This window comes from Lemur catta, chromosome 13, assembly GCF_020740605.2.
Source record: "Lemur catta isolate mLemCat1 chromosome 13, mLemCat1.pri, whole genome shotgun sequence".
Taxonomy (NCBI): domain Eukaryota; kingdom Metazoa; phylum Chordata; class Mammalia; order Primates; family Lemuridae; genus Lemur; species Lemur catta.
The window spans coordinates 42,456,464-42,469,873 of record NC_059140.1 but is presented as its reverse complement, the minus strand read 5'-3'; the positions used below and the strand labels follow the sequence as shown (position 1 = coordinate 42,469,873).

The 13,410-nt window shown below is 35.0% G+C and overlaps 1 protein-coding gene across 4 annotated transcripts in view; it reads left to right on the top strand.

The window, feature by feature from the left end:
• Positions 1–12,892, top strand: part of BORA (BORA aurora kinase A activator) — a 29,512-nt gene extending 16,620 nt beyond the window's left edge. For 3 of the 4 annotated variants that reach the window (XM_045567314.1, XM_045567316.1, XM_045567318.1), the window contains 5 exons: positions 295–521; positions 1,097–1,229; positions 3,002–3,612; positions 10,714–10,845; positions 12,596–12,892. In XM_045567314.1, the coding sequence (XP_045423270.1) occupies positions 295–521; positions 1,097–1,229; positions 3,002–3,612; positions 10,714–10,845; positions 12,596–12,679 (1,187 nt within the window). In that variant the 3' untranslated portion in view covers positions 12,680–12,892. Of the gene's footprint in view, positions 1–294; positions 522–1,096; positions 1,230–3,001; positions 3,613–10,713; positions 10,846–11,879; positions 12,187–12,595 lie in introns of those variants that run through there. The other variant, XM_045567315.1, reaches the window with a different exon arrangement.
• Positions 12,893–13,410: the final 518 nt, after the last annotated feature.

Genomic DNA, 13,410 nt, shown 5'->3' with positions numbered 1-13,410 from the left:
GCAGGAGGAGTGTGCTTGAGGCCAGGAGCTTGAGGCTGCAGTGAGCTATGATCAGGCAACTGCGTTCCAGCCTGGGTGACAGTGAGACCCTATTTCTAAAAAAATAATAATAATAAATAAGTAAAAAGGAATAATTTAAGATTTAAAACATCACATATGCAATTAAATTTTGCTCTCTATTTTGAAAAAAATTCAAACATATAGTACATGCTGGTTTTTAAAAAGTCAGGCAACAGAAGTATAATTGCTCTTCAAAACAGCTAGCTTTACATTTTATTCTGTTATTAAATATAGGTGACTATTTTAGAGCTGATGAATTTGCAGATCAATCTCCTGGAAACCTCAGTTCTTCATCCCTCAGAAGAAAGCTGTTTTTAGATGGGAACGGAAGCATCTCTGACTCCTTACCTTCAGCTTCTTCCAGAAGTCCTCATAGCAGTGCTCAAGCATCACTTGAGGTTTTTTATTCAATAGATTTGTCTCCTGTACAGTGTAGGAGCCCTGTGCAGACACCAAGTTCGGTAAGAAGTATACTAAAAAGTGGCTGGTTAATTTTCTGTAGATGTGCTTGGACCTAGATGCTCATATTGCATTCAGGAGGAGTCTTTTAGGTATTCTACTTCATGAAGACTAACCTATTTCATATATTGTCATTAGACATAGGCATGTTTTTGTGTCAAACTCTCTCCAATTTTGTATTTAGAGGTGTACGGGATAACCAAGTTTATCATGGGTCTCAAGGAATCTCATTCAACATACTATTTGCAGAATTATGTAAGATTTAGAGTACAACACAACTGGATTGGCATTAATGGAGTAAATTATTTAAACATTTTTCACAGACACCTACTTAGTGTGAAATTTAATGGTTTGTTTAAACACAATGCATTTATATTTTGACTAACACATTCTATTCCAAAATTTTTGGAGCAATCTTCTTAGTTATCTTTGTTATAAGATGGCTTTTGGTGGTTCTTGTGAACAATTCCTAGTTTATAAATCTGTTTTGAAGATGAAGACAAATAGCATGCAGAATAACTGAGTTGAGGAAGAGAACCGTATAAATTTATTTATTATTTATTTATTTTTATCACAGGGGCAATTTTCTTCTAGCCCTATTCAGGCTAGTGCAAAAAAATACAGTTTGGGAAGCATAACCAGTCCTTCACCTATTTCTTCACCCACTTTCTCACCAATTGCATTTCAAATAAGAAAGACTCCACTCTCAGGTATGTCTCATCATAAAATACCGAGTTAAAACTTCTTTACTATCAATATTTGTTATTAAAGAGGTTCTTTGTTTCCTTTAACTATAGAGCTCTAAATGATCACTAATCTAACATTTAGAAACTGATTATTTTTTTTATATACAAAAGGAATAATTTACCTTCAAAGGTTGGAATTCTCATCAAATTTCCACTCTAATTTTAAATGTGGTTACTTTGATTAGCAATCTTCACATCAAACATTATGTCAATGAAAGATGGCAATTTTAGAAACAAGTTGGTTTTTGTGTGTCTTCTGACTTACAGGTTTAGACTTTGGTAATCAGATATTCATATTTTGTAAAGGTACATTTGGTTAAGGTTCTTCAGATAAATATAATGTGTAGAAATTTACACATTTCTCTTTGCAGTTGTGAATTTCTCTTTGAAAAAATTGTAGCACTTTTTGAAAACTTCATAGTTTAAAAAAACAAAATTGGAAAATTGAAAACTGTATTTTGCTAGTCTTTGTATGTGTGGGTATGTAGATAGATGTACATATCTGGATGCATACATGTGCACACCCATGGTTCTGTAGCCTGCTTTTTTCACAAAGAATTTTATGAGCATTTTCTTAGGTTGTTCAAGTCATTTATTGTCTCAAAGCATGATTTTGAATTGTCATGTAATATTCTATTTCTTGGATGTATCATTTCTTTTAAACCATTGTTAAACATTTAAATTTTTTCTAATTTTTCTTTATCACAAAACTATACATTGTGTGGCACATATTTATAACTGTAAGTTAAACTCTAAGAAGTAGAATTATTTTATCAAAGGGGGTGAATATTTTTAAGGCTCTTAATGAATTTTGCCAAATTTTCTTCATAAAAGGTTGTACCAATTGAAATTTTCTTCAATAGTATGTAAGAAAGTTATTTCTCCCCCATCCAGAAACACTGGTGTTATTCTATTTGATGTTTACTAATTTGGTACATTACAAAAAGATCTCTTATGGCTTTAAATTTTCCATCTTTGGTCATTAACAATGCTAACCTTTTTCCAAATGTTTATTGGCTGTTTGGGGTTTGGGGGGGGAATTGTTAGTTCAGACTTCAGTGTTATTGTTAAACCAATGGTCTCTCATTGCTATAACTTCCATATTTTTATTACTTGTGTGAGTGAACACTTTTTGTATGCTTATTTACCATCGGGAAGATTGTTTATGTGCTTTTGCCCATTTTTAAAAAACTTTTGTTTTTGTTAAGCTCTTTATAACTTCATTAAGTTATAAAAAGTAGTTTTAAAAGTTTTAAAGCATTTTTATTATTTGATTATCATTGTTAGGCTCTTTATTACAAATATTATTTTCCAGTTTTGTCTTTTCATGTTGATTATGGTATTTTGCATAAACAAATATATTTTACATATTTCATTTAGCAGGTACAGCTGTTGAGTTGTAGCTTTCAGCTGCTTTGCTCTTCTTTGCATATGAACAACATTGGTATAATAGCAGTAATGCTTTTAGGGAAATAATTCTTAGGGAGTAAAAAGTACCAGAGAAATTATTTTTGAAGAGCCTCATCCTGCATATTGAGACACATTCATTGGTGCTACTGTTTGTTTTCAGCATCAAAATTTCACTTTGGGGGAGCAGGAAAAAAGTGTCACTTTAGTAAACAATACTACTGTTACAAAAATCCAGTTTTTCTTGGCATGAAACATTATTACCATTAATTAATGGCTTTTCCATTTTTGTGTTTTTATGATGTGATTTTTCCCTCCTAATCTTTCAGAACAAAGGAAGTTTGCTTTTCATTCTCCTGATGCTTCATCTGGAACAAATTCTAATGGAATTACTAATCCGTGTATCAGAAGTCCTTATATAGATGGCTGCTCACCAATTAAAAATTGGTCTCCTATGAGACTCGAGATGTGTAGAAGTGGTACTCAGTATCGGACCTCACTGCTTCAGATACCTTTTACTCTTGAGACTCACAGTGAAGATAAAGAAGATAAGGAGAATATTCCTTCCACAGATGTTTCATCACCAGGCATGGATGCTGCTGAAATACACCTACGGCAGTTGAATAGTGATGCTTCTACACATGGCACACATCTAGTTGTGACTGCCATGTCTATTACACAAAATCAGTCCAGTGCTTCTGAGAAAGAATTAGCCCTGTTGCAGGATGTTGAAAGTGAGAAGGAGAATAACACTGTGGATATGGTTGATCCTATAGAGATAGCAGATGAGAACACTTGGATTAAGGAGCCGGTTGATAATGGGAGTTTACCCATGACTGATTTTGTGAGTGGCATTGCCTTCAGCATTGAAAACTCTCATATGTGCATGTCGCCTCTTGCTGAGAGCAGTGTCATTCCTTGTGAAAGCAGTAACATTCAGGTAAGGGATTTTAACATTCCGTCCTTTACTTCCTGCCTTGGTGTTATTTATCCTTTTTCTAAGACTGTAGTATAAAGGGAAAAAATGGGTTGAACATGAGGACTGTAGCATTATATATATTTTTTTAAATATCAGGTGATAGAAGGAGGGTTAATTTCTTTTAATACTGATTGTGCATATTTAATATCCACATCAATTGATATTTATTTGTAGTAGGAAAAGATGAGAGCAGAAAAGAAATCAAGCTGCTCTGTTTTTAAGGACTGCTAGAGTCAGGCAGCCTCTCAGGGTTCATCTCTCTTTCATATGAATCTAGCACCAAAGAAATGCAATTTCTGGTATAGGATCTGTATTCTAAAAATAAAATCATTTTTGTTTGTATGATTTAAGGGGAAAAACAGAGTTTATAGCACTTTACGTATAATTTTGTGTACTTTTTAAAAATGTGATTACATTTTTGTGTAATTTCCAATTTTGCAATGTCAAACAGGGAAATTTGATTCATTAGATAGATGGATATACTTCATAACCAGCACTTACTTTCAAAAGACATCTGTTCCATTCACTGTTATATTCTTTGAGCTGAGAATTTTGAAAACTTCAAAAGTCAGAAAGGGAATTCTTACCTGCCACTTCATAGTAACAACGTCTAACACTTATGTAGCACCTACTGTATGCCAGGCACTATCTGAGTCCTTCACAAGTTTTAATTTGTTTAATCTTCACAACAATCCTGTGAAGTAGGTGTGCTGTTATCCCACTTTACAGATAAGGAGACTGAGGGTCAGAGTAAATTGCCTAAAGCTTATATATAACTAGTAAGTAGAGGACCGGACAATTGATCCTGGCAGTTGGCATTAGAGTCCATGTTCTGTAATCCACAGGTTTATACTGACTCATAATAATAGCTGATTTGTACATAGTGTTTTGATATTCCAGGTACTCTTCTAACTACTTTATTGATTCATCTAATCCTCACATCACCCGTATAATGCTTTAGCATTCTCAGTTTTGGCATGCTGAAGTTTAAAACTTATGGAAGGATTCTAAAGGATCCAAAATTAAATATAATCTTTTGCTCATATTTCTATGCCTATATTGCCTATCCTGACTTCTACGTTCCTTGCTCAAAAGAGATTACACTAGAATCACTTTTACATATTTTAGCTTCTAAAGTTGGCTTCGTAAGTAGAAAAAGCAGAGATAGTCTTAAAACTGTATGTCTTAAAGGTATTGTTAACTTCTTTTTCTCTTTTCCCTTTTTCACTTTCTCTCTTTTTTGACAGAGCATTTATAGAGGAATTATGATATACTTTTGTTGAAATACTAATCATTATCTAATCCAACTACCCATTGGAAGCTTATATTCTCCTATAATTGTTGTCACTACTAAATTGTCATCCAGTCTATACTTGAGTTCCTGCAGAGGTAGTCCATTTCATTTTCAAACTCTTACCATTATAAACTTCTTCCTCTTATTGAGCTAAAATATGCTTTTATCTATGTGATATCTACCAAGTAGTCTCAGTTTTACCCTTTGGGCCGGATCATCATAATGCCTACTAAAAATGTTTTCATATATTGTTATTTTTCCACCACATAGGGAGCTTTCAAGCATTTGAACATAGCCATATTTCCCCAGAGCTTTTTGACTTACTTCACTGTGGTTTGATTGGCTTCTATGCATGGTACACAATTCTCATCCTGTGATAGGCCCTTGTCATCATCCTGGGAATTCCCTTAATCTCTCCTGTTCTCTGTATCCCATTCTTCTCTTTCCTGGTTTCCTTTTCATTTTCTGCTGCTTCCTAAGGAAGAGTACATTTTTTAAGACACTGTATGTCTAATCATGTGTTCATCCTTCTCTCACATTTGAGAGTTTAGAAATAATTGTCCCACAGAGTATGAAGGCATTGCTTCATTGACTATTTTAGTATTGCTGGTAGAAGATCGGAAACTATTTCAATGCTTAATCTTTTGTATATGATTTTTCTTCCCCTCTCTGGACATGGATAGGATCTTTGCTTTGTCCGTGGTGGTTTGAAATTTCGGTGTTCTTTGGTTTGGGTTTCTTTTCATCCATTGTTACGGGCACTCAGAATGTCCTTATGGTCTGTAAACTTATGCCCTTCACCTTTTGGATCATTTCTTAGATATATCTTAGATTTCTCCTTTGTCGTTTTCACTGTCATCGTTGAGAGTCCTTTTGATTTTTCAGTTACTAAAAATCTTTTCGTTGTATTTTTTATCTCCTTTGTTTTCCAATTTTTGGAAGATTTCCTTAAGTTTATATAGTAACCTATTAAACTTTTTATTTTCTAAGCTTTGCTTTGTTTTGTCTTGGTTTTGGTATTAATTTAATAAATCTATAATGTGGCTGGCAAGGTACTACATGGTCTGGCCTTTGCCTTAGTTGCCAGCTTTATCTTGTTCCCCTCATTCTGTTTTAGTCCCAGTGGCTTTCCAAAGTTTTGAATAACCATGTTCCCTCCTGTCAAAGAGCCTTTGAACTTACTGTGTAAAATTTCTTTCTATTCCACTTTACCTAGCTAATTCCTATTGATTTTGTAGTTCACAACTTATCAGTCACATCCTCAAAGAAGCTTTCCCTGATCACGCTAGCCAGGTCAGACCTCATTATATGCTGTCATGACTCCATGGACATTTTGCATTCTTTCCAATCAGACCATTAATCCAACAATTACGTATGTTTTTATCCCCAGTGCTAATTAAAAAACACCTGGCACATAATCGCTATTCATTACCTATTTGTGTAATGAAAACAGAATGGATAGATAGGTAAGTTCAACCAGAGGGACTGTGTAAAGTGAGAGTAACAGTGGGCCAAGATTTGGAACCTTGAAGACAGACTGGGGTTGGACAAAGGAAGTAGAGGTGCTGGAGACTGAGGAGAACCAGCCAGAGATGAGAGGGACACTAGGAAAGCATAGTGTCATTGAGCATCTGAAGCAGGAGAGTAGTTAGTGCTGTCAAAAGCAAGGAATGTAGGGCTTGAAAAGTAGCCATTGGGCTGATAACAGAAGTAGTTGGTAATCACATAGCCTCAAGGTGGGGAGGTAAAAAGGGAATGGAAGGGAGGTTAAAGAAGGTGAAGTAATGAAATAATGTGTGTAGATAATTCTTTGAAGAAACTTAGTTGTGAGAGGAACTAGAGTGATAGCTAGTGGAGAACGTCAAAGTGTAAGATTTTTTATAGTTTGTTTTTTTTACCATTTTTACTTTAGATGAGAGAAATAGCATATGGTATTTAAATGAAGAAAAGAGGGAGAATATTTTTAAGAATTAGGAAGGATAATTATTAGTAAGACAGATCAGTCATGTGTCCTTTTCAAGTATTAGAGACCACATCAAGCATTTTATAGTCAGATTTTAATCCCTGTGATGGTTTATGGATGCGGTAAGTATCCTCATCTGTAAAATGGTGATCTATTTTATAAATGAGAGAACTGAGGCATGCGAGATGGGATAGAATCTTGAGCCCTGGTGGAATTAGCAGAAGTAACCCTTCAATTTTTGTAAGACAGCAGGGGGCTGGGATGGCCATGGGTGCAAATGTTTATAGGTGGGGGGCTCAGATGTCGTTAAAGAACATGGGCTTGGGAAAGCCTAATAGCAGATTCTGGTTTCTCGCCCAGCTCTGTTGGCTTTAAAAATTCCAGAAAGTAACAACTTCCTTCAGCTTATTTCCTCTTATATATGAATAATAATAGGATTATAGGATAATAGTATGATCATTGTGATTAGTTATGAGTAAACTAACTGTGGCTGAGCATCATTGGTTTTTAATAAGCAATAATGGCGCTGTTGGTTGGAATGTAAATTAGTACAGTCATTATCGAAAACAGAATGGAGGTTCCTAAAAAAACTAAAAATAGTACTACCATAAGATGCAGTAATCCCATTATTGGGAATATATCCGAAGGAAATGAAGTCAGTATGTCGAAGAGATATCTGCACTCCCATGTTTATTGCAGCACTATTCACTATAGTCAAGATACGGAATCAACCTTAGAGTCCATCAAGAGATGAATGGATAAAGAAAATGTGGTATATATACATAATGGGATACTATTTAGCCATAAAAAGGATGAAATTATGTCATTCAACATGGATGACCTTGGAGGACATTATTTAAGTGAATTAAGCCAGGCACAGAATGATAAATACTGCTTGTTCTCACTCAGCTAAAAAGGCTGATCTCATAGAAGAGAGTAGAATAGTGGTTACTAAAGGCTGGGAAGGGTGGGGGGAGAAGGGGATAGCCAAAGGTTGGTTAATGGATATAAAAGTACAGCTAGGTAGGAGGAATGAGTTCTAGTGTTCTAGAGTACTAAAGGATGACTATAATTAGCAATTTATTGAATATTTTCCAATAGCTATTAGAGTGGATTTTGAATGTTCCGAACACAATGATAAATGTTTGAAGTGATGAATATACTAATCACCCTGATTTGATCATTAGACATTGTATACATACATCAAAATGTCACACTCTACCCCATATGTACAATTATGTGTTAATTAAAAATAATAAAAGCAAAACAAAACAAGAAAATAAGTACTAATGGGAGTCAAGGTCCTCTGAATGGTAGCAAGCACAGGGGACTCAGGATGAGACAGGGCTAAAGTGCCGGGGCCAGATTTCAAGGAATGCCTTCATAAGGCACAACTGTTGCCAATTGTGAAGCATTAAAGGGTTTTAAAAGACAATTGCATGTGATTTATGTGGTAGAAAAAGAAAAACTTGGCTGGGTGTGGTGACATCTGCTTGTAATCCCAGCTACTGAGAGGCTAAGCCAGGAAGATTGCTTGTGCCTGGGAGTTTGAGTTTGCAGTGAGATATGATCACACCAGTGTACTCTAGCCCTGGTGACAGAGCAAGACTCTATCAAAAAAAAAAAAAAAATTTAGTTAGTTACAAAGTGTTATGTAAAATGACTGACAGAGTCACCATTTAAAGGCAGCATGGCCCAACCGCAGTATACACGTCATAATCAGAACTAAGTTTGAATTAGAGTTCTCATTACCAGGCTTAGCGATCTTAAGGCAAGACCCACTTCACAGTAAATAGCATGTGATTTTTTAATTTTTAGCACCTCATCCTTTTCCACTATAAAACGAAACTGTCATCTACTTTGATGCCTGTGGTGGGTAACAAGATCTATTAATATGTTGTCTGGTTGGTACATAGTAGGCATTGACAGTGAGGTCAGCCACCTCTTAACTGGGTTCCTGTTGATCCTACTTTTCTATAGAATGAGACAAACTCCCTGTGTGCCTTTCTTCCTGCTGTACTACTGAGGGACTTTTCCCTTGGTATATTCAGTTACGTGTTAGTATTGAGTTACGAGCCAGTTGTTTGGCAGTAATAAATATTAGAAGACTAATTGGCAGATTCTGTGCAAAAAACCTGATATTTACGTGTTTGATCAAATAGCTATTGAGTGATAGCAGAACAGGTATTTTCCCTGAAATGTAATAGATTCTGTTCTACATGTCGCAAGGCTTTTGTTCTAATGGAACATGACTCCCAATAGTAGCAGATATGCATCCAGCCTTGAAAACTGGGAACATTTTTTTTTTTTTTTAGGATTATGAGTGAATGCACTTTCTACGCTATTCTAAATATCTGTGAGGGGAGTGAAAGTACAGTCTTTTCCCTTCCCTCTTATACTAATTTGCAGGGAGGGGTAAAGTGCAAGCTGAAGCCCTTTTGGGTTTTTTTGCTTTGTTTTGTATTTGTTTTGCTTTGTTTTTGCATTTACCAGCATTATGCAGGTAAATGGAGTATTGTGTAGTAAACAGAACCTGGGCTTTGGAGCCTCAGATCTTTGTCACCTTATTAATGCATGGCATTGTGAAAGTTAACCTTTCTGAGCCTTAGCTTCCTCATCTCTCATAGAGTTGTTGGGGAAAATAAAAAAACATTATAAAACATATATATATGAACAATTATACAGAGTGCATATAGGGCCTGGCATGTTTTAAGATACTCAATAAATATTTATTTTATATGTACGCCAAACTGGAACCTTGCTATAATCTTTTTCTTTTGCTCTTTTGAGCTGAAACAGTGTCTTAAGAGTGCTACAATTTTTATTACCATGAAAAGTTAAACATTCAGAGCCATTATACATGTGGCATCATTATGAACAATTGGGTGTAATGTAACCCACTTTTAAAAAAAGGTATACTTTGAATACTTTTTTTTTTTGAGACAATGTCTGTGTTGCCAGGGCTAGACTGCAGTGGCATTATCATAGCTCACTGCAACCTCAAACTCCTGGGTTCAAGTGATCCTCCTGCCTCAGCCTCCCGAGTAGCTGGGACTACAGGCGTGCCATACCTGGCTAATTTTTTGATATTTTTGTAGAGAATGGGGTCTTGCTTTGTTGCTCAGGCTGGTTTCGAATTCCTAGGTTCAAGCAATCTTCTCGCCTTGGCCTCCCCAAGTACTAGGATTACAGGTGTGAGCCACCACGCCTGGCCTGTTTTGAATACTCTTGAAGGCAGCATTCCTTTTAGGTAAATTTTATTTAGAGGCACATGCAAGCCATTTAGAGCTAAACTTGGAAAATAAGTTGGCAGGTGAAATTGACTGTAATCCTCATTTTCATCTGGGTATGTTCACAAAGTAACAGGAAAGCATGTTCTCAGTGGCTTGTTCACTGATTGTAAAGGAAACCACAAGACATTTCATTGGAAGGAACTGTATAGTAAAGTGACTGTATTTAAGAACAATCACAGCTACTTGGGACGCTGAGGCAAAGCCCTGGAATTTGAGGTTGCAGTGAGCTATGAAGACACCGCTGTGTTCTAGCCCAGGCAACAGAGCAAGACCCTGTCTCAGAAAAAAATCAGTTCTATTTAGAATTACCTTTTATATTTAAGTTTTATTCAATATGATCAACAATTAAATATTACATTGTATTGTTCAGATGTAGTGAATGAAAGTATACAGTGATTTACTTATTTAAATTTTTAACTTTTAAGTTCCTCATAATAAATCTTATGGGTAAGTGAATAAGTTTGCAATTTTATCTTTAGGTGTTTTGTTTTCTTTTCTCCTATTTCTGTCAGATGGATAGTGGCTACAATACCCAGAATTGTGGAAGCAATACTATGGATACAGTTGGGGCAGAAAGTTACTGCAAAGAAAGTGATGTACAAACTTTTGAAGTGGAGACTAAGTCTCAAGTTTTTAGTATAAAGGTATGGAGAAAATATAAAGTTTAACATGCTTACTGTGACTTTTTTCTATATATTTTCCCCCCATTCTACTTAAAGTTTTGTTAATTATCATCTATTTATGCCTTATTTTATCTTCATTTTATTTAACAGTGGGAGAAAGTGGTTTTTAAATCAAAACACTTCACTTTTCAAACTCTTCCACTATGGGAGAGTAAGAGTATTGACTGTAGGAGAGGGAAAACTAGTTCAACTTTGGAATGGTGCTTGAAATCAGTTTCTTAAGATTAAAGGGAATAGAAGAGTCAGAGATGTTTGCTTCTAATATTGATTTTGCTGTCTTTGAACTATTTCAAAAAGACAGCTCAAAAAGCTATACGTAAAAAATTTTTCATTAGAGAATAGTACAATTGAGAGACTATATCAAAAGCACTAAAAGGTAAGGCTGTTTTCTTAAAATCCAGTTGCCTTTATAGATTTTGGTTGTTCTAAACAAGATAACACAAGTATCTTACATACTACAAAGTGTTTATATAATACAAAGGTGGTATAAAGACATTTACTGAACCTTCTAGATATTATGGCTATAACTATATATTCATATATGAAGAAACCCATAGTTTTAGGCACTAGTGAGGACAGTCTTTGATTTTACATGCCAATTTATTCATAAAGCACTAAACAGCAAGTGTGCAACTGAACATAACTCTCCAAAAGAAGTTTAATGGGGAGGCCACCTTAATTTTCCTTTCCTCCGTTTTGCCTTTCTGTTATATTAATATATAGTGTCGGAACAGGTCTCTTCTAAGATTAACTTGAAGAAAGCCCATTCTGTTTCAGGAGATAGGATTATAGTTATGGATCTAAATGTAAGTAAGTATTAAGGGAGGATTCTTTTTTATACAGAATATTGATTTGTAAAAAAATGCTATCTTTTCTGTCCCTTTAGAGTTAAGCTAAAGAAATCTGCATTCAGGTTTTTAAAACAGTTCAGATCATAGTTGCATCCTTGAATATAGTCCTATTTAAACTGAAAACAAGGTATTTTCTTTTCACAGCAAGAACACACAACACAAAGGTGTTGGATGAAAACAGCAAGTCCTTCTCAATGTAGCAGTCCATAGAATACCTCCGTCAGAACCAAAGACTGGGGCAGAATAGCTCCTCACATTTTTATGCACAGGATCAATAATGTGATGGTGATTGGGAAAGAACTGCTTCTAGTAACATGCTTAGCTTTCTTGCCCTCCTTAATGTGAAAAATCAAGGGCTTAATTTAGTGACATAGGAACAACACAAAAGCTCCTGAACTTTAAGTTACTGAATTATAAGTTTATTTTTTTTCAATAAATATTTTTATACTTACCTTGAGTGATGTGTTTAACAATATAAAATTGTGACCAAGCTGATTGTTCCTGTCCTACAGGGTCAGTGAACTGCTTATTAAACCTTACTGATAGCACTGAATTTAACAGTTCTGAGAACATGTGAAAGTTAAGACTAAAGGCACTATATTTTTACATTAAAAAACTTGTCTACAAATAAATTATAACCTATGTGAAAGAAATGTTTAGATTATAAAACAAACTTCTTAAAGAGGTAGAAAGGAAGTTAAATGGGTTTCCTAAAATTCTTAGTTCCAGTGATAACTGCTCTAGTTACTACATTTAAACATGTTAATACTAGAAAGGTAGCACTAGCAGCAGCATGATATGTACTGTTATCTGTGGAGTAAATGTGTGGTGCTCAAAATAAAATATACCTCTATCCCTAGGGTAAGGACATCCTTTCCAGCTCAAACTTGGCTAAGGAGAGGAATTACCAGGAGAAACAATGGGGGACACTGGAGTTTGTGTAAGGCTTAACCTATGATGTAACAGTTGGGCAGATATATAAGTTCAATGTAATTATTTTTTTAAAAAACTTATATCCATGTTGGGAGTAGATAAAAGTATATAACGTGTTTGGAAATACTTTTGGAGAATATATATTTATATTTACAAACCACCTTTTAAACTGTCTCCATCAAAAGGAAATAATAATTCATTTATAGCCCTAGGAAATAAAGACATGTATTTTCATTGTGTCATTTTCTTCCTTACTCTGTAAGGTACTCTGTACTTTGTGAGCGTATTGTTGATATGCAAAAAATGTGCCTTCTTGTGTACCTGGCTCATCCTCTTCACCAACACACTAACCATGATAGCCATCAGCTATTAGGTCCATGGCTAAAGATAATACATTGGAAAGTTCAGTCTTTAATCACATAGGCTTTAGACTCAATGTAAATTTATCTAAGAACAACCACTGTACATAAGAGGAATCCTAGGTCCTAAGGGTAGGAGCCTCCCTGGCTGTTGTTTTCTTAATAGCACAAGTCAAGAAATAAAGAACAAAGTAGTGAATATCAACTAGATTCAAATTTTTCTGTCACTCACTACTTGAAAACCTCAATTTTCTCATCTGTTAAATGGAGAAAATAGTCTTGCCTTACAGGGCTTTCTGAGTTTTAAATGAAATACTCCAGGTGAGCTGCTTAGCATAAGAACTTACACTAGAAACAAAACATTCCACATTACCAAAGAGGCC